The sequence below is a fragment of the Bombyx mori genome, chromosome 17, assembly GCF_030269925.1.
Source record: "Bombyx mori chromosome 17, ASM3026992v2".
NCBI classification, from domain to species: Eukaryota; Metazoa; Arthropoda; class Insecta; order Lepidoptera; family Bombycidae; genus Bombyx; species Bombyx mori.
In genome coordinates this window covers 14,844,190-14,866,945 of record NC_085123.1, presented here as the reverse complement: position 1 = coordinate 14,866,945, position 22,756 = coordinate 14,844,190, and the positions used below count along the sequence as shown (strand labels likewise).

General features: G+C 37.1%; 1 protein-coding gene across 1 annotated transcript; it reads left to right on the top strand.

The window, feature by feature from the left end:
- The first annotated feature begins 1,237 nt into the window (after window positions 1–1,237).
- On the top strand, window positions 1,238–18,779 carry LOC101742100 (hexosaminidase D). Its single transcript, XM_004926625.5, has 11 exons — window positions 1,238–1,356; window positions 1,486–1,540; window positions 2,402–2,584; window positions 2,918–3,115; window positions 3,856–4,039; window positions 4,229–4,383; window positions 5,570–5,682; window positions 6,654–6,751; window positions 8,263–8,380; window positions 8,859–8,945; window positions 9,418–18,779. Exons 1-11 carry the CDS (start codon window positions 1,349–1,351, stop codon window positions 9,617–9,619), a joined length of 1,401 nt encoding a protein of 466 aa, XP_004926682.1. The 5' UTR covers window positions 1,238–1,348; the 3' UTR covers window positions 9,620–18,779.
- Window positions 18,780–22,756: the final 3,977 nt, after the last annotated feature.

Sequence of the window (22,756 nt, the reverse complement as noted above, 5' to 3'; positions counted from 1 at the left end):
GACTTTTAGTGAAAAATGGAGATGCTTATAGATTTAGCTGTATGACATCTTTCTTTTGCCTGTCCCCTGACTCTGATTTAGTCACAGTCCTGTTTTTTTTTATGAGATTTTATGACATGGTTACTAAGACCTTTAGGTCATGTCTTATTTTAATTTATATTCTTAATTTTATGAAAAATGATAATATGGAGCGAAGTGAAATGAAAATAATTAATTTAAACAAAACAAAATAAAACAAATCACACAACTTCACTCCTCGCGCTCCCGCCAAAAAGTCACTTGTCCTATATCACACTCAGTGTTGCCACCTTGGTGGTTTTCCCACCAGAACTGGTGATTTTTCGAGGCGTTTAGTGGTATTTTTGCATTCTATAACGCATTTATTATTTTTAGTGGTTTTTGGCGGTTTTTCAATAATGAATCTGGCAAGATACTTTTGATAGGGAAATTTCATGATAATGTTTTCAGCTTAGGTACTCTATAACCGGGGAATTCCTAGGCGAGGTCGTTTGTTAATGAATGTTTTGTTTTTACTTTGTCCCATTCAAATGCGGGTATCGAAAGAGTATTTAGTGTAATGAATATTGAAAAAAGTAAACTGCGGAACAGGATGGCTGGTCCACTTTTAAATACTATTATTTTTATAAAAAATAGGCTTAAAGCTATTGATGCAAAGTATTTCAATTATGAATTACCAAGCGATGTCGTAGCACCTAATAACGGTCTAAACACAAAATAATCTTACAAAACCACAAGACTATAGCTATCAACACCTTAAGCGTCGACGGTAGCATTTACGAGTAAGAATGATGATAAAGTTGTAGATGATTTTTACTAGAATTTTTTTAGACTAGAATTTTAATTTACACACATTACTCTTCTAATTCTTATTCTTCTCTTAATTTACTATTCTGATTAAAAAATAAACAGATTAATTTGGTTTTATTTTACTGCCAATAGAATATTAGGAGCCAGTTTTACAGTTTCCAGATGAGTTCCCGTAGTCTATAGCTAACGAATCATTCATTCAAAACTGTCATTTAACCAATCGTAGATACCTTATTACGGAACTGGTGAAACTGGCACTAAACATAATCGACTTAGGATTTCTTTAGTCTGATACAAGTTCAAAAACTTAGCGGAAGCTGGTGAGTGGTGGTTTTTTTATTAACAAAATTTCCGAAATCTGGCGAAATTTTTCTCTTGACCTAGCGCCATAAAAAAATCTAAAGTGGCAACACTGATCACACTGCACATTTGCACAATAATATACCAGGACAAAACAATACCTGTAATATAACATTATTAAAATTGGTTTAGAAGAAACACAGAAATAACCTGTAAAAACATGCATAGGTTTGTTAATTAACTTACTTTGTTTTGTTACTAGTATGTTGTCTCGGTCTCTACTTACTGCTTACAAACTGGGTCTATGTTATGTTAATGTTTTCAAAAGAAAATTTGTTAACTGCCAGTGTTTTTTAGAATAGTACATTTCGATTTGAAAGGAGCCCCATTAAAAGTTCAATATTTGGAACAGGTAAATACAAACTTTTTGGTTTTTTTTTCAAATAAACGTAAATAGGTAGAGCTAGGTAGTATTAAAACAATTAGTGCAGAATTTAATTTAATAATTCATCAAACACATTATTTAATTTTAATTTAGTTAAACATCTTAGCGCTGTTTTCCTACTTCACAGCTACTGCAGATTTCTCTAGAGATTGCTTTAGATTTTCTCATTTTTTATTTTGATAATTCTGATCGTATCAATTTAACTCTGGTATATGTCTCGCGTCACTTAGCGCACACGTAAAAAACTAATATTTAGTTTATTGCCACTTACTAAAAATTCGTACAAAATTTCAACCAAAACCCACCAGCAACTAGTGCTACAAATTTTCATTTAAAATCAGTTAGGATTACTGGTAGACAATGAAAACACTGCTTTTGAAACATACTTCCTCAGCTAAAGTTAATACTAAGTTGGATCTTGCTGAGTAAGGATTATGAATCTATCTCTATATAAAAATGAATTGCTGTTCATTAGTCTCGCTAAAACTTTAGAATGGCTGGACCGATTTGGCTAATTTTGGTCTTGAATTATTTGTGGGAGTCCAAAGAAGGTTTAAAAGGTAGATAAATATGAAAATGCTCGAAACTAAATAAAACGAACGATTTTGTTTTCCCTTTGATGTTTTTCCCGACGGATTCCTTTTGTTTATTTCAAGTTTATTTTATACAAAAGTAAGTCTTTTATTTGTCGATTGAGGCACTACAAAGTCTGCCGGCTCAGCTAGTTTATTTATAAATATTGTTAAAATATTAAAACAATGTTGCAACCATTTTAAGTTCAGAATTTATAAGATATAACTTGATCTACTATCTTCATCTATTTACAAGGTTATTATCCAAATTAAATCATGGGGAGCGACTGGTGTATTGTTCGAGTGGGAAGACACCTTCCCATATACTGGAGACTTGCAGATCGTTGGGAGCATAGCCAATGCTGGAGGAGATGGTCTTTACAGTATAGAGGAAACCAGACATCTCCTTGATTTTGCCAACCAAAATGGATTAGTTCCTGTGAGTATGTCCAATATATCCATATTTTTTTTGCATTCCGTCACAATTAATAAACGGTCCAATTAGTGCTTAGCAGTTACAAGAGTCGACAGACAGGATGAGAATGTTGTTGCTAATTTTGAGATATGAGGTGAAATCATTTGTAGACTTTTACAGTAGCCATTACAGCTATGACTGAAATAGATGATATAATAAGCCCTATAAAAGTTATGAAAGTAATCTTACAGAGGACCTTTATAGTAGCATTTGGAAGTTGTTTGCTCTCAAAATCATAAAATTATGAAAATGTTAATGAGAATGAACTTTTAAGACTTTTTATTGCTATTGTTGCAGATTCAGTTAGTTCAAACTATAGGGCACCTGGAATTTGTCTTAAAACATCCAGCATTTAGGAACTACCGAGAGACACAACGGTCACCAGCAGTTCTCTGTCCTAGCCAACCCCAATCTTTACAAATTGTGAAGGCTATGGTCAACCAGGCTTTAGATTTGCAACCAGATGCAAAATATTTTCATATTGGGGCTGATGAGGTAAAATAAAATATACAATCTTAATTTAGATTATAGTATAAGCAGCTATTACTTTATTGGTTGGTTATGGTTGAGTTTACTGGTGGTAGGACCTCTTGGGAGTCCACACGGGTAGGTACCACCACCCTGACTATTTTCTGCTGTGAAGCAGTAATTCTTTTTTGGTTTGAAGGGTGGGGCAGCCATTGTAACGATGCTATACTTGAGACCTTAGAACCTTATCTCAAGGTGGGTGGTGCATTTACGTTGTAGATGTCTATGGGCTCCAGTAACCACTTAAGATACGGTGGGCGGTATTACGCATAAAAGCTAAAAAAAAAAAAAAATTAGCTGCCCAGTGAAGAGTGGCTTAGTCATACAAGTATTCTGTTTATAAGTCAAGGTTTAGTACATGTCCCACCAGACTATAATCATAGATAGCTTAAAGCTGATTATTACAGTATAGTTTTATAAGTGTTGCTTATAGAATACCAGATTAATATGCTAGCAGCTGATGAAGTGTCAAACAAATGATAGATCATTAAATGTTAAGAATATTGGTAATAACAGAGCTGGGATTGGATACCTATGTTAAATTATTTTGCTCTCTTTCCATCTTTCTTATTTGAAGACTGAAAAGCAGTGTACTAGAGGTATACGATTCCACACAAAATTAGTGAACTCTACTAAGTGGTGATAGTATTCTTTTGTTCACTCTTTCATTTGTTTTGTACTTTTGCCAATATAAATTGATTTGATAGGTATGGCATACAGGCGTATGTCGTGAATGTCAAGAGAGAGCGGCAAGGAGTGAGTACAGATTGTCTTCCCTATTTTTGGAGCACATACAACAATTAGTCTTATTCATTAAGCAGAAAAGACCAGAATTGACGGTTCTGATGTGGGATGACATGCTAAGGACGATACGTCTTGATACATTGTTGGGTAAGATACTTACACTTTTCGTTTATTAATTATAAATTATTGATATAATTGTTATTTTGTTGTATAATTCTTATTGATTGAATTAGTTTGAAAATTTTTTTTAGTTATCCATTGCCAGTACTCAACCGATACTTGATAAACACAGAAATATTCCGTTTCATATTTTCATGTGAAATTTTATTTTTTTAGCATACAAACTAGGTGAACTTGTGGAGCCCGTCATCTGGAATTACAGTGCAATGGAGTACTTTCAAATAGAGTCAGACTTGTGGAGTAATTATAAAAAATTGTTTCCAAAAGTCTGGGCTGGGTCTGCCTTCAAAGGAGCTAATGGCAGTTGTCAGGTAATAAAAAACCAAATACCTATAAAATTTCGTGTTTTATTTTCGTTTCATTGCTCCCAAGTGATTTCGGTAGCACAATATTCAAATGTCGACAATAGCAATGGAGTAAGACCGGAAACAATAAAGCCCTAGAACAAATCGGAATAATAATAATGATTGATACCAAATCCCTCACGGTCATCCGGCCCTAATTTAGGGTTTCCTGTGTACCAGAGTACTAAGTGGTACCAGAGACTGACATACATACTATATATGTTTAAATATATACATATATCGATAAAAAATACCCAATCAACAGTAAAAAACCTGTTCATCACACTAATATTTGTCTGTTGTGTGAATCGAACTCACAACCCTTAGAACAACAGTTAGGACCGCTAACTATTGCACCACCGATTCAGTTGAATAAAAAATATGTGTAGCTTAGTTAATGAGCATTATTTGAAATTAAATGCTAAATCGCCTTTTCGCATTAAAAGTGTACAATTTCCAAAAATATTCGAAATCGAGTTGATATGCGGAATCATTTGGTATCGCCAGTATTTTTCTAATAAATACTATCAAAAGAGTGTAGTTTAGTTGTAGTTTTGTTTTTTTGTATTTTTAGGTTACCTTTGTTTTGACTACTATTAACAAAATTAATTCATAATTTTATCTTACTTTAAAAGACAGATAATGTTACTGGTAAAAAAATGTTGCAAAGATGATTAATATTAAAAATATTACATGTTAAACCTTTAAAACACTCTCCTGTAAAATTAGGCAGTTTTGAGATTATACAGTTTTAATGCTAGAAGACGAAATCTGTTACACTATTATTTAATTTTAGGTACAGAGTTTTCATTGATATATGAGTCGACTATTATCAAAGCCGGCAATGTGACTTTGGGACAATTATTGGTAAATCAGAAAAACGAATTATTGACTTTGTATTCCATTGGCAGTCACAAAACTCTTCTGAACATCTTAGATAAATAACTAATACTTTCAAGGTCAAGTTAATACTTTATTTAATGCAGGTTTTGAACCGTATTCTTTGAAGTAGACGATTATATTCAAATCAATCTGTATTGCCATATCAATAAATTTTTTTTGTCCAAATGCACAGATTGCCACCTTTGATACGACTCATATAATTGAAGTTGCACAGTTGTTAATGGATGTCATGACTATTGTTTCCCCGTAGATGTTATCCCCGGTGTGTCGCTACGTGAGCAACCATGAGGCCTGGAGGCGCGAGTTCAAGAAGTGTGGACCTAATATTAACTTCGCTGGAGTCATCCTGACTGGCTGGTCCAGGTAATTGACTCTTCCCTCCGGGACAGCTAATGACAAATGAACATACACATCTATGTGTATTTATCTTAGTTTAATATCTATTTGTACTACAAAGCTTTGTGATGTTTTGCCGGTGTCGGCTGCGCGCTGTACACGTCCCTATTCACGAACGAATCTAGTGTTAACTGGTTACCGGAGCCTATGGACATATACAACATAAATGCCGCCACCTACCTTGTTGGGACTTCCTTTTCCTTATTTCTCCCTCAATCCCCTATCCACGCCATCTGTTGACACTACAATAAAAACTACGCGTGTGAAAAATGGCGCGGAGAGTGTGTAAAAAACTAAAACATGGTGCCGGTGCAAAAACAATAAAATTGTGATTTGTTGATCAATCAGCACATACAACTCTCGCCAGTAAGAAAATAGAATAGTACATCAACGAGCTACGGAGTGAGTCCTAAAACTTATCTTTTTCCCAGTCCCAAACATATTTAAATTCAAAACATACCTTGGGATATGAGTTTTAAGGTCTCAGTTGTAACAGTGCAACAGCTGCCCCACCCTTCAAACCGAAACGTATTCCTGCTTCACGCAGAAATAGGCAAGGTGGTGGTACCTACCCGCGCGGACTAACAAGAGGTCCTACCACCAGTAATTACGCAAATTATAATTTTGCGGGTTTGATTTATATTACACGATGCTATTTCTTCACCGTGGAAGTCAATCGTGAACATTTGTTAGGTACGTATTTCATTAGAAAAATTGGTACCTGTCTGTGGAATTCGACCACCGGTGCATCGCTAGATACGAATGGATCGGACGTCTTATCCTTTAGGCCACGACGACTGTAATTTAGCGAATTTTATTTTTGAAGACAGGATTCCATGCCTTCAGCACGAAACCCCTTCCCTTAGATGGGTTACCCGCTACAATATATTACACAATAAGCTATCAAAGTGATCTTAATGACATCAATTCCTTTTTAGATACGACCATTACGCTACGCTGTGCGAACTGTTGCCGGTGTCATTGCCAAGTCTGTCGAGCTGTCTGAAAGTGTTGGCCAAGAGTGACGATTCTCAGGGTACGTTTAAATTACTTTATGGGTATTCATAACTATATATATATATATAATATAGATATAATTAAGACTTAATTGCGTTTTCTGTTATGTGTATAATGAGAAAACAATATTTAAAGCCCTTAATTTAATAATGTCAAACTTCACTGAATGACATATAAGAAAAATCCTTTTTATAAAACTAAAGAGTTTAAGACTATGAAGGTTTTTCTTTACACATATACTAATCTGTAAAAACAAACAACAAAAAACGATATTTGAAGATTATTTAATAGTATACGGGTCTCCTGTATAGTTTTTAAGTAATGTTATGCTGCCTTAAGTCAATGAAACCAGTTATTTCCAAATTCTCTCATGTATATTGTCACAATATTAATGTCACAAGTTCTGCCATGTCGGGCACACTGTGTACGACTGACTCATTACAATAAGCGATGGACACTTGTATGTAATAATTGAACTGTGCCTTTATAAATAGAAACTACACAATACAACAACAACAAAAAAAACTTCTACGTCGTATCGCAGAGCTGTTCTGTTAAAAAATTTCAATTATATTCTAATTATTTTATATTCAAATCTAACTATAAAATTAAATTTAACTATATTCAATATAATAATTGAATTTAATAAATCCAATTATATTAAAATCTTCATTCTTTATATAGGTACATCCTTAGAATTTGCTTTGTGGCGCATGAAATAAAACTATTTCACTGATGCGCATTTATTGTATTTTTTTTGGGATTATGGTATTACTGTTGGCCCGGAGGCCTTTCCGGTTTCACCAGGACAGGTAGGCGAGCAAAGCCTCAGTCAGGAGGATTTTCTTTGTTATTCTCTTTCTCCCTTTCTTACCGTTTTCTCTGACTCGCATCTTAACGCTCCATTTCACAGCCTGTATAGGTTTCGTCCTTACTAATCCTACATATCGCCTTGTCGTATTAAAAGTGTATAATTTCCAAAAATATTCGAAATTGACTTAATATTCGTAAACATTTGATATCACCAGTATTTTTCTCATAAATACTGTTAAAAGAGCGTAGTTTAGTTTTACTTTTTTTTTTAGTTTACTTATATTTTGACTATTATTATCAAAATTAATACATAATTTTATCTTACTTTAAAAGATAATAATGTAATTGGTAAAAAATAAAAAATAAATGTTACAAAGATGATTAATATAAAAAATATATTGATACGGGCTAGCGCGCACATCATATTGCATAGCGATGCATTTTACATCAGCCATTCATTTTCGAGTCAGTTCGCGTACCGCCATTAGCAAGGCGTCGCGTACTCGCATAATGTCATTTTTATCATATAAATAGTTACCAATCAGTGTAAGTCATATCAATAAACAATTAATCAGTATTGGAGTTGTTATCATTATCACAACAGAGGGTTGTGCGGACAAATCGTACACATATTATGTTAAACCTTTAAAACACCCGTGTAAAATTAGTAAGTTTTGAGATTATACAGTTTTAATACGAGAAGTCAATATATTGCAGAGGTGGGGTCGAGCGACGTATTGCCGACCGCGCAGTGGGCTGGCGAGCAGCTCGCGCGCTGCGTGCACTCCCTCGCCATCCTGCGGGAGAGAGCCTTCTCCTTCGTGCACGGAGAGCAGTAAGCTGGCCTACCTACCCACCTACTGCAGGGCACCACCAACAATCGCACCACATTGTGTGATATACTGCTGCCCCTAGTCTATAGTGTATGTATGTTGTTTTTTGCTAAGCGGTTACCGGAGCCCTTAACGATATGAGGCTTAACCCGATTAAGTCGATTACAGTTACTAAGGCGCCGGAATATCTAGTAGACCCTGGGAAAGACGAATCCGAAGTTACAGAGGATGAATATTATTTGTAAGAGACCTAAAAGACAAAAAAAAAAAGATTATTCCAGGTGCTTAGTATTAGAAATCAGCATAATTACTTTAGTGCATCGCGTAGGGCACCAGTGACCTACACGGGAGTTAAAGGGTTAAGTCTCGATGGTATACAACAACGGCTCACCGTCCTACGAACTAAATAGACTCATGATCTTGATGATCTGCCTCGTGACGTTTATTCCTTAACTCGATCCTTAATGTAATGCATCCCAGCGTGACGACCTGGATGAACCCGTGGCAGCTGGAGAGGAACTACACGAATCCGGCACACCTGGAAACTATAGCCCGGGACGCGGGAGTGTGAGTGGATATTTTTAAATATTGATACGGCTTCTGATTACTCGACCTTTTAGCTTAATTTAGCTGTTTTAATAATTATGCATTCAATAATACTCACATCGATTTGTATTGTTTCCTTTTGAAAGACAACGCTAAGTCAGTGATAGCGATGTTGTCTTATGTTTTTCTAGCGATATTGTTTTGCTTTTTCTTCATTTGACAGAATACAATAATTCAATAATAAACTTCAACCTTAAATCTTGAAAACTGTGTACAGTTCACACGGTTTGGAAGTGTAGCTTTAAAAAATATTCTATCTCATTCTCTTGCAGGCTGATTTTTAGTAAACGTTTTGTAGTGTGTAAACACGTTACTATAGTTGTAGTGTAGGTTATAACAATGTATTTTGTATTAGGTCGACCAAAACACTTGTTTCCTTTATATATCGCACACATCACAGTTTTGTTAAAAAATTACGTCTTTTATTTTCCAGATTGCAGTCAGAGCTGAGTTCGTTGCAAGCGAACCTGGAGGTTCAATTGCCGAAGTTGACCGGCCCCAGGAGCACCGAGGAGTGGTTGGCCACGAACGTGACGCCGGCTCTGCGTCAAGTGGCCGACCTGCACCGCGTGGCCCACGAGAGGCTGAACGCGGCCGCCGGGATCTCGCCCCTACGAACACATAACGATGGATGATGCGGTCTGCCCTGTTCAACTCTTATATATAGCTAGTTTCCAGTAGATCATTCCATTTTGGACTGGTGGTAGGACCTCTTGTGAGTCCGTGCGGGTAGGTACCACCGCCCTGCCTATTTCTGCCGTGAAGCAGTAATGTGTTTCGGTTTGAAGGGTGGGGCAGCCGTTGTAACTATACTTGAGGCCTTAGAACTTATATCTCAAGGTGGGTGGCGCATTTACGTTGTAGAAGTCAATGGGCTCCGGTAACCACTTAACATTAAGTGGGCTGTGAGCTCGTCCACCAATCACCACCATATCAGTCACCAGACAATGGCGAACCGGCCGTCAATTTTCAAGGAGGAAAATATGCCCTCCTTTTTGTGTCATGTTTTTTTTCGTCAATTTTATGGCATATATATTTTAATGGCAATTTCATTCCGTGACTTGATATCTGTGTGCTTCCAAAATTCGAACAAACTATCAGTAACTTCCCCGCCGTTTTGTTGAAAGAATTAATGAAGATTGTTAGAATAAAATAACTTTTGAAATTGGTTAAAAAGTCGAGATTCAAAGGCCGTAATAATTTGCGACTAAATATATTTTTTTCTGTGAATCAAACACTGATCACATATTGTTGTTATTTTAATGATTTGTTCCCTGATCGTGTTGAGGCTGATACACTTCTTGGCGCGTCAGAGAAGGCTTTCGTCACCGCACTAAAAACGATAGATGGCGCGTGAGTAGTTACAACAAATTCCTATAGTTCGTTCATTTCCAGATGGTGGCACAGTCCAATATTATTTAAGTAACGCAAAACAAATACACAGTTCTCATATTTTTTCGGTATCATATCAAGTGGTGAAAGGTGAAAACATTACAAGAGAGCCATTTAAAGATTAAAATTTGGAAAAAAATTAAACAAAACCTCAGCTATTTGAATAGTGTAAGCTTAATCGAAATTCATTTAAAAACATCGAATTGTTGATACTAATACTAGATAAAACGGACCTTAATTACAAAGATAAATCTCGCTTATTAAGCGAAATGTCGCTTAAGCCAAATATGCTTTCACTCGTCCATATAATTGTTTGTCTCTAGCAAAAAAAAGAAACCACTGGGTGTATAAAATGGAAGATTTCTATTAAATTTCAAATTCAACGTTGTTTTAATATTAGGGGGGAATGCGACAAATTCAAATTCAAAATCATTTATTTCAACTTAGATGTCAGTATGACACACTTGTTGAATGTCAAAATAAAAATAACAATGTTAACTCTACCACCGGTTCCAAAAAAAGCCACAGTCCTGAGAAGAACCGGCGAAACAAACTCAGCGGGCTTTTTTTTTTGTTTTTTCTCAAAATATTTCCTTTTTTTTTTAAATAAATAAAAGTATTTACAATAATAACCAGTCAAAAAATACAATTTAAATAATAATAATAATAATGCCAATAAACCTGATATTGTGATAATAGATCGATCTGCGCGTCGAGCAGTGTTGGTTGATGTCACCATTCCTCATGACGAGAACCTCGTGAAGGCAGAAATGGACAAATTAATAAAATATTTAGACCTGGCCCACGAGACTACCGCCATGTGGCATGTTGATTCAACCATCATTGTTCCAATAGTTGTGTCGGTACACGGCTTGATAGCGAAAAGTTTCGATCAACATCTTAAGAAATTTTCGTTATCCAGCTGGGTTAAGGGCCTAATACAGAAAGCAGTTATCCTCGATACTGCACGCATTGTGAGGAGGTTTCTCACTCTGGAGTCCTAACCACTGGTGGCTTGTGTCGTAGACACCGCCTTGTTTCAAAATATTTTTTTCAAAAATTTTACTCAAAGTAGGTAGTACTGAAATGGGCCTAAAGTTAGAGGGGTCAAAAGTACTACCAGATTTAAACAAACTATATTTCATTAGATCAGGAAATACATATACAATACACCACAATCAATACAGTCATTAAATATTGTAGCAAGGTAAGGTGCGATTATATCAATAATGGATTTTATAACCTTAATTGAAATTCCCCATAAATCACCAGTTTTCTTAATATTAATGAGCTTGAAATTGTCAATTATGTCCTTTATATCAATATTTGTGAACTTAAAGTTAACACTGCATTTATCAACATGATCTTGCAGTAATGATTCGGCGACGGTAGGAGATGAAATTAAAGATTTTGTAGTAGAAGCTGGGATATCAGCAAAGTAGTGCTCAAAGGCACTGGCCACTTCTTGATGAGAAGTTATTATTCTATCATTGATTTTCAAAGTTAATTCAGCATTGCTGTTTCTGACATTCCCAGTCTCCCTATTAATGATATTCCAAGTCATTTTAATGTTGTCAGGTGCATTTTTTATAAGATTGCCTAAGTGCAATGACTTGGCCAATGTACAGAATTTTTTAAACAGCTTGGAATATTTAGAGACATACTCATGAAATGACTTATTATGATTATATGATTTTTCATGATAGAGATCATATAATCTCTGCCTACTTTTGTGAATTCCAACAGTCGCCCATTCATTGAATGATCTTTTATTATGTAAGATCAGAGTTTTAGAAGTAAAGATGGCACTAAATTCAGAATTAATAACATTAAATAAATCCATGTAATGAACATTAGGATCTTCACTATAACAAACATTCGAAATTTTTGACAAAACTTTACTTCTAAGCTTCTCCAAACGTCTAATATTAATAGGAACAAACGGCAGGTTTCTTGTACTATTAACATCTGAAACAGATTTAATTTTAAAAGATAACAATTGTCCACTGTGATCTGAACTTAAATGATTAATAATGCATTTATGTAAAGGTTTTACATTTGTGAAAATATTATCTATACAGGTTGCCGATGTGGTAGTTATTCTTGTAGGCTCTGAAAATAAATTGCTACGGTTATATGATTTTAACAATGTTCTGAATCTAATAGTGGCATTTGTATTTTCTAATAAATTTATATTAAAATCACCACAGATAAAAATATGTTTATCAGAAACAGAAAGCTTTAATAAAACACGTTCCATTATATTTTCAAAAGAATCATATAACGAATTCGAGGGCCTGTACACACTTACTACAATGAATCGCTCAAGCTCTACACAGGCCATTTCAATAATCCGTTCCACAGAGAGGGTCACAATGTCTCTACGTTCCTTACATTTATAATCCTTATTAACAATGATCAGTGAGCCACCTCGTATAGCATCCCTATGCTAGTTTATTTTAAAATGATTAAAGAAAAGCTTAATATTAACTTTCTTAAACGGTAAGTGAACTTACTTGTCTAAATAATTTTAAAATCGTGTGACTGTACCCTTGATGCTACTCGCCGTGGCCGCGGTCTTACGTTTTGTCTGATCATCGTGGACTGATAATCATCCTTCGAACAATTGCATTTGTTCTGTTCCTTTGGGAGTCAGATATGGAGGCAAACCTCTCAGTAACCATTCCCGGTGGCAGAACTCTTCTTGCGTTTTTGTTCGCTATCCATGGTTCTGGTATCTCCCAATGTATTGCAGCAGCTACTTGCTCGATACAACACCAATTGGCATTGCTTCCTGCAATAGCTTGCTTATATAGTTGGTATTCCATAAGATATGAGGCACCAAACGTTAAGACAGAATTTGCATTTGCTGACTTTGGTCTAATAATTAGACTCGTCCAGCGTGCGTTCTGCTCGATGTTCTCATCAGTCGGTACTGACTTGATGAGTTGGACTCCGTCTCCCTCAATCGTTAATGCGTCAACTTTGACTTTTTCGTTTCGGAATGTAGGACATCCCATGAAATAGTCACTGACCCTTTGTAACAGGTGAACGTTAAGACGTGTTCCTCCAATGGTCTCGTCGAAATGGTTCGCGGTTATACAGAACGAATTCAGTAAAACACGCACCTCCTCTTTCCGAGCTCCTATTGGTCCAAAGTACCCACACATTGCGCGAGTTGCTTTGGTATTCTGGGGTAGCACCCTGAAGTTTGGCACTGGGTGTGCCGCTTCTGATGATTCTGCCATTAGCACATCTCCACAAATACCTATTGAGGGTATCTCTTCGTAGAGGTTGTGCGATGCGTCATCTACAGCATTTGAGTGATAACCACCACTACCTTGTACAACTGTCACTGGAAGTTGATGATTTGCAAGGTACACAGTTTTACCTGTAGCATCATTAACTTCACCAATTCCGTTTAGGAACAGATATACTGGCTGCGGTATGTTATACTCGTGTTGCATGACAGCTTTGTAGAACTCCAGTTCTTGGAAGGTCAAGTTTGTGTTTCCACGCTTGGCCTTAATATCCAACAAACGTGCCCATAACATAGCTGTTGTATAGTACATTAGCATGCCTTTGGTCATTTGTTTGTTGAGATTTTGGTCGTCTCCAATGGAAGAGTAGACCTCTTCGACAATTTCAGGTAATCTTGCGAAGTTGGCGTGATTTCCTGGTTGACGTTTAGCTCCCTGACGGCCACATCAATTCCAAATACGGAATCAGCCTACATAGGACTGTTCTTGAGTGGAGTTGGTTTTGCGGCTTTGTCGAGCGCTGATGGCGGGGTCACTTCTAATGAAGTGGGTCCTTTCGCCTTTCTTTGTGGGGCAGACTTCTTTCCTACCTTAGCAGGATCGAATTTGTCTGGTTTCCCTCTATAGCCTGGAGCTATCTTTTTAATCTCTTCTTGAGAGTAAATTTTTTTTTCTTGTTGTTGATTCATTTTCAAAATATTCTCTTTAGCATTCGGCGTAGAATAAACAGCGCTATGATTCTATAAAATTTCACTTTAGTATTATGAATGCCAAAGATGAATTTTATGTTTTCATTTCAATAAAAGCTATGTAGAGTGAATTATGTATGCTTATACCCATCTCTGTCTATACTTTACCGGTTACCGTACCGAAGAGTTTGATGAACTAATAAAACTAACATAGTTAGTCCACTGAAGCTCTCGTCGAAACTTTTCAGTGGGTCGAGATAATTTCATTGCATATTTGATCTTGGGTTGATCGTGTTCACACTGTTAAGTCAATGGATAATGACATTATAAATATCAGACGACAGACAAAACGCTTATGGAAATGTGAAAAGACTAAGTTACCATTTCTATTAAGTGTTTCGCATGCCTGTTAACATTTTCAGGTCTCATCAGTCGGTACTGACTTGATGAGTTGGACTCCGTCTCCCTCAATCGTTAATGCGTCAACTTTGACTTTTTCGTTTCGGAATGTAGGACATCCCATGAAATAGTCACTGACCCTTTATAACAGGTGAACGTTAAGACGTGTTCCTCCAATGGTCTCGTCGAAATGGTTCGCGGTTATACAGAACGAATTCAGTAAAACACGCACCTCCTCTTTCCGAGCTCCTATTGGTCCAAAGTACCCACACATTGCGCGAGTTGCTCTGGTATTCTGGGGTAGCACCCTGAAGTTTGGCACTGGGTGTGCCGCTTCTGATGATTCTGCCATTAGCACATCTCCACAAATACCTATTGAGGGTATCTCTTCGTAGAGGTTGTGCGATGCGTCATCTACAGCATTTGAGTGATAACCACCACTACCTTGTACAACTGTCACTGGAAGTTGATGATTTGCAAGGTACACAGTTTTACCTGTAGCATCATTAACTTCACCAATTCCGTTTAGGAACAGATATACTGGCTGCGGTATGTTATACTCGTGTTGCATGACAGCTTTGTAGAACTCCAGTTCTTGGAAGGTCAAGTTTGTGTTTCCACGCTTGGCCTTAATATCCAACAAACGTGCCCATAACATAGCTGTTGTATAGTACATTAGCATGCCTTTGGTCATTTGTTTGTTGAGATTTTGGTCGTCTCCAATGGAAGAGTAGACCTCTTCGACAATTTCAGGTAATCTTGCGAAGTTGGCGTGATTTCCTGGTTGACGTTTAGCTCCCTGACGGCCACATCAATTCCAAATACGGAATCAGCCTACATAGGACTGTTCTTGAGTGGAGTTGGTTTTGCGGCTTTGTCGAGCGCTGATGGCGGGGTCACTTCTAATGAAGTGGGTCCTTTCGCCTTTCTTTGTGGGGCAGACTTCTTTCCTACCTTAGCAGGATCGAATTTGTCTGGTTTCCCTCTATAGCCTGGAGCTATCTTTTTAATCTCTTCTTGAGAGTAAATTTTTTTTTCTTGTTGTTGATTCATTTTCAAAATATTCTCTTTAGCATTCGGCGTAGAATAAACAGCGCTATGATTCTATAAAATTTCACTTTAGTATTATGAATGCCAAAGATGAATTTTATGTTTTCATTTCAATAAAAGCTATGTAGAGTGAATTATGTATGCTTATACCCATCTCTGTCTATACTTTACCGGTTACCGTACCGAAGAGTTTGATGAACTAATAAAACTAACATAGTTAGTCCACTGAAGCTCTCGTCGAAACTTTTCAGTGGGTCGAGATAATTTCATTGCATATTTGATCTTGGGTTGATCGTGTTCACACTGTTAAGTCAATGGATAATGACATTATAAATATCAGACGACAGACAAAACGCTTATGGAAATGTGAAAAGACTAAGTTACCATTTCTATTAAGTGTTTCGCATGCCTGTTAACATTTTCAGGTCTCATCAGTCGGTACTGACTTGATGAGTTGGACTCCGTCTCCCTCAATCGTTAATGCGTCAACTTTGACGTTTTCGTTTCGGAATGTAGGACATCCCATGAAATAGTCACTGACCCTTTATAACAGGTGAACGTTAAGACGTGTTCCTCCAATGGTCTCGTCGAAATGGTTCGCGGTTATACAGAACGAATTCAGTAAAACACGCACCTCCTCTTTCCGAGCTCCTATTGGTCCAAAGTACCCACACATTGCGCGAGTTGCTCTGGTATTCTGGGGTAGCACCCTGAAGTTTGGCACTGGGTGTGCCGCTTCTGATGATTCTGCCATTAGCACATCTCCACAAATACCTATTGAGGGTATCTCTTCGTAGAGGTTGTGCGATGCGTCATCTACAGCATTTGAGTGATAACCACCACTACCTTGTACAACTGTCACTGGAAGTTGATGATTTGCAAGGTACACAGTTTTACCTGTAGCATCATTAACTTCACCAATTCCGTTTAGGAACAGATATACTGGCTGCGGTATGTTATACTCGTGTTGCATGACAGCTTTGTAGAACTCCAGTTCTTGGAAGGTCAAGTTTGTGTTTCCACGCTTGGCCTTAATATCCAACAAACGTGCCCATAACATAGCTGTTGTATAGTACATTAGCATGCCTTTGGTCATTTGTTTGTTGAGATTTTGGTCGTCTCCAATGGAAGAGTAGACCTCTTCGACAATTTCAGGTAATCTTGCGAAGTTGGCGTGATTTCCTGGTTGACGTTTAGCTCCCTGACGGCCACATCAATTCCAAATACGGAATCAGCCTACATAGGACTGTTCTTGAGTGGAGTTGGTTTTGCGGCTTTGTCGAGCGCTGATGGCGGGGTCACTTCTAATGAAGTGGGTCCTTTCGCCTTTCTTTGTGGGGCAGACTTCTTTCCTACCTTAGCAGGATCGAATTTGTCTGGTTTCCCTCTATAGCCTGGAGTTATCTTTTTAATCTCTTCTTGAGAGTAAATTTTCTTTTCTTGTTGTTGATTCATTTTCAAAATATTCTCTTTAGCATTCGGCGTAGAATAAACAGCGCTATGATTCTATAAAATTTCACTTTAGTATTATGAATGCCAAAGATGAATTTTATATTTTCATTTCAATAAAAGCTGTGTAGAGTGAATTATGTATGCTTATACCCATCTCTGTCTATACTTTACCGGTTACCGTACCGAAGAGTTTGATGAACTAATAAAACTAACATAGTTAGTCCACTGAAGCTCTCGTCGAAACTTTTCAGTGGGTCGAGATAATTTCATTGCATATTTGATCTTGGGTTGATCGTGTTCACACTGTTAAGTCAATGGATAATGACATTATAAATATCAGACGACAGACAAAACGCTTATGGAAATGTGAAAAGACTAAGTTACCATTTCTATTAAGTGTTTCGCATGCCTGTTAACATTTTCAGGTTTTTAAAGCTATAAAGTCCGCAGTAGTCGAAATTCTACTACAATTAATTGGAATTGTAAGTTTGTACACTATTATGATTGTATTTTATACTTCTATAATTACAAATTTCGCCAAGGCTACACTATAAAAAATATTTATAAAGGCAAACAATATTTAATCTATTCTCAATTTGACCACAGACGTCAAGAACAAAAGTTCGACAATAAATAGTACGCAATATGCATGCGTGTGTGCGTCAAATACATGGTATGTAGTGTGTGTAATGTTTTCTTTATTGATTAAATGTATCTTTTATGCATTATTTAAAAAAACATTAGCTTTATGCACTCCTTCTCTATCTTCTCTATAAGTGTGGGAAATTTCATACTCCTCCGTCCGCGCAATTTTCGTAAAAAGGGATACAAAGTTTTTGCTTCACGTATTAATATATAGATAGCTTCCCTTCAGTTTTTGTTTGAGGGAAGCGTGTAGGATTGCCCACTGAGTTTTGATTCGGCTTCGGATCCGGTGGTAGATTCTGCGATGCCCTGCACTTGCTAGGGTTAGTGTTAGTAAATTCTCTCAGGTTGAGCCCGTGAGCTCACCTACCCGTTCGCGTGAAGTTGAAGTAGCCCCTTAGGCTACCAGCGAATAGGCAGGGGAAAAAGCCTCGATATAAGCCAGGGGTATACAGTGACGTCATTGTATATGTTCAAAGCTAATAAAAGTGTCAGTTTATTTTTTTGTATCAAGTATCAAAATAAAAAGTTTGTTTATTAACAAAAGCTGAAAGCTAGCTATGAGATACACTTTTTTATATGGCACACAATACACCTATACAACCTAAAAAAAAAGATACACATAAAAATAACATAAAAATCAATGTGCTTGCTCTATAATGCTAAAATAACATGATAACGAAAAACAACCCTTCTTTAAATTCATTTTTTAAATAACAAGTTTATATTTAAAAAAAAATGTATGAGGAAACGTTATTGTAAAAATTATTGTTCTTCAATGTACGGCCACAATGGTTTTCCTTTGCTATTTGGTCTCATTATTTTCCGAATATTTAATCATTTGACTGTGGATTGTTTTAAATTAATGAATAAATTATGCAAACAAATAAAGAAGTTGATTGGTATAAGTTGATTTTATTTTGTTACCTACCTGATTATCCTGCTGGCACACGCATCAATGAATATTATCTATACAAATAAATGAAAAAAAAATGTTTATCGCACGTGATGCGAATGAACGTTGTTAAGAACCCCAACGGGCGGGCCCAAGTGCAGATGGTTGGACATCGTCGAACAATGTGATTAGTGCGAGAATTTAAACGTTCTCGATAGCGTAAAAGTTAACTCAAATTTGTATGCAGTTGGAACAGCGCCCCTGGCGGCAAACGTAGGCAAACGTTCCAATTCGACGAGTTTACTTTTACGCTATCGAGAACGTTAAAAATCTCGCGCTATGCACACAGGGCACCTATGAACTTGCGAGGTGACAGATTGGAGAAGGAAATACACGAATAAATCTGACTGGAAAGGTTAACGGGATCGGGCTAAGGCTGTAATCCCTCCGATGCCGACGGACGTTTTTTGACGTGAATACGTCTTTAAAATTGCTTCCATAGGGACGCAATCCAAAAAAACGAATGATAACAAAATCGGGGGATACATTTTAGTGTTGTAGCTACATATCTATCATCTCCATCCAAATTTCAGTTACACCACTGGATAGCTAAAGAATCAAAGAATTTATTACGCTAAGTAAGGACTGTAACACATCGCGCGCGGGGGAGGGGGCAGCCCCGCCATTTGAAGGTCATTTTGCTGCGTATCGAGATTTCCATTTAGTATAACTTTCGACTCGGTGAAGCTACGACGTTCAATCGTTAGCTCTCGTCAAAATCTATCGATTATATATATAACATTAGTGTGAAATTGTAACTGTGAATATAATAAGGTGTTAAAATAAAATAAAAATATCACAAAATATATAATGTCGGCCTATACGCGTCGAAAAGCCAAATCGAAATACAGAGATCGTATACGGTTGGAAAGGGCATCTCAACAGCAATCGAATGGTACCAATAAAACACCATATGATCGAGTCAAGCAGTGCCGGCAACGTAAAGTAATGAATGCGGCCGAGCGGATCAACAACGGTGCCAGTACATCTGCAGCTGGGACGGTTGAAATTACGCAGATGGATGATGAAATCGCTTCTGTATCGACATCGGGCTTATGACACAGACCTATAATAAATAAAGTTATAATACAGTAATTATATGTTTAGTTGATTTATTTCCTGAACCCATTAAATGATTTTGTAGTCGTCGTGGCCTAACGGATAAGACGTCCGGTGCATTCGTGTTGAAGCGATGCACCGGTGTTCGTATCCCGCAGGCGGGTACCAATTTTTCTAATGAAATACGTACTCAACAAATGTTCACGATTGACTTCCACGGTGAAGGAATAACATCGTGTAATAAAAGTGAAACCCGCAAAATTATAATTTGCGTAATTACTGGTGGTAGAACCTCTTGTGAGTCCGCGCGGGTGGGTACCACCACCCTGCCTATTTCTGCCGTGAAGCGGTAATGCGTTTCGGTTTGAAGGGTGGGGCAGCCGTTGTGACTATACTGAGACCTTCAACTATATCTGAAGGTGTGTGGCGCATTTACGTTGTAGATGTCTATGGGCTCCAGTAACCACTTAACACCAGGTGGGCTGTGAGCTCGTCCACTCATCTAAGCAATAAAAAAAAAAAAAAAAAATGAAAAAAGTTGCCATCATAAACAAAACATGTATACCCGGAGGACTTCTTATGATTATGACATACATAAATAATAATATTTTATATGGAAATATTACCCGTTACGCTTCGATCAATAAATTATTGATAAGCCGTTACGAGACGTATTCACGTATAGTAATCGGCAAACTTCTTGAGCAAATGACCTTGACTGCGCAGAACCGAATTTTAGATCACTTTGGTGGTGAGGGTGAGGCGCGACGGCAGGGGAAATCGTATCGAGCGCGTTATTGGTAGATCAGTCGAACCTTGCGTCCCGCACCGCGCCCTCGTTCCGCTTGCTCCCAAAAGTACGCTTGCGTACAGTAAAAAGTCTATCGTTATTAATCGTTATGTTATTTGTTATAATTGCTTGTTGACTTTGTTGCCATTGCTATATGTTGAGTGTTTGTTGATTTTTTATAAACAATACACTATGCCGCGACAAACTGGTGTAGTATTCAAAAGAAAGGGTAGAAAAATTGTGTACGACGTATATTGCTTCATTATAAAACAGGGGAAGAATGATATGGAAAAGTAAAACAGACTTCGGAAGCAAGAAAAACATCAGTGAGTACTGTTAGGTACATTATTAACGAAGCTAAAGGCTCTGGCTTGCTCGCCCTGTTTCGGACTCCGGGTAAGAAAAGATCAGGGAAGAAGAAAACTACCGGAATGGATAGTTTCGTTCAATCTGTAATAAAAAGATGTAATCATAATAACTACATAACAAGCAGCGAAACTCCGTATCGTAGAAAGGCTTCGAAAAATTTAAAGAATATATAAATTTTAATGGCTTGGAATGAAGCTTACGACGAATTATGAAAGAGCTAGGCTTCAGATGGAAAAAAAACACAGAAAGTAATCGGAAGCTGGTAATTGAAAAAAGTAACATTCGATTACTACGAATCGAATATCTTCAAAAAATAATTAATTATAGACAAAAAAGAAGACCGAATCGACCGAGTTGTAAACTACGCCGATGAGCCCTATGTCGACTCATCACGATGATAGCGACTCGGGTGATGAAAACAGTGATGATGATGATGGTCAAGATTATGATAACGAAAAAAAAATTACAAATACCAGCTTCGCTTCAACTGAACCAAGACCTGGCAACAGCTCTAGTTTTGACTTAATAGAAGGAATATCTATTTCACCCCAAGATTAAATTATTAGCCTATATTTTTTGTTGATGTTCTAATAAATATATAAATAAATACATAATATGTTGATTTTAATAATTTAATAGCATTATGACGCAGAGTAAATAATGTTTTTGCACGTGACTGTACCATGCGCGAACTTACCCCCACTACGTCGACAAATGCTCAAGAAGTTTGCCGGCTATTATACAACAAACGGCCGTGTCCATAACACAGCCACACCCCATTTTTTTTTTTTTTTTATTGCCCTTGTAGGCAGACGAGCATACGGCCCACCTGATGATGAGTGGTTACCGTCGCCCATGGACTTCAGCAATGCTAGGGGCAGAGCCAAGCCGCTGCCTACCGCATATATACCGCGGTGTATACCTAGTATCTGTAAGTAACTATTTACTGCCTATTTGCTCTGCGAAACGTGAATTGGTTTGAAGGGTAGATCATCCATCCACCTCGCAAATAAGAGTCCGATTTTGCTTCAAGATAGGAACGTCTTTCAAATTATACAACAACTATATAAGTTTTTCGTGTTCTGAAGACTTCGGAAGACTTGCGTTCGTGCATTTCGGTACGGAAAGTGGGATCATCTATACTAATATATAAATCTACAGTGGTTTTTATGGATGTTCCGTTATAACTACTGAACCGTGCATCCGATTGACTTGAAACTTGGTATCCATGTAGAAAATACATGTACTTAATGAATAGGCTAATATTTATATGAGTTTTGGACTCCTTACACCAGTTGCGAGGGCGTTAATGTTGAGAATCTTTGTGGGGTGAGAAATAATAATGTTTATTTTAAATGCCTATAAAACTGTACATGAGTTATTGAACTCATGTGTCTGGTGGATAGCGGCATTCGCGTTGTGATATCTACGGTGTCTGGTACCACTTAAGGCCGTTCGAGTCGTGTCGCCAGAAACACTTTCTTTTTATTCAGTCAGAGCGCTCGCCTGAAGATAGTTCTTAAAAAACTTAAATCGCGTGTCTCACAAAATTTTATTACCCCTATAGCGTACAAAATAAATTTTACCTACCCACACATTTAAGTAAAACATTATTATGATACAGAGCTCAAGCTCAAAGATTAATGCAAGCGGGAACGAAATAAAAATGTTCAAAATGTTCACCGTACATCACGTTGAAGATGCTTTGTGAC

What these genes read in the sequence shown, in the direction of transcription:
- LOC101742100 (XM_004926625.5), top strand. An exon ending in AAGTTCAATATTTGGAACAG is followed by an intron (nt 1,541 to 2,401) that starts GTAAATACAAAC and finishes TCTATTTACAAG; the next exon opens with GTTATTATCCAAATTAAATC. An exon ending in CAAGAGTGACGATTCTCAGG is followed by an intron (nt 6,752 to 8,262) that starts GTACGTTTAAAT and finishes AATATATTGCAG; the next exon opens with AGGTGGGGTCGAGCGACGTA.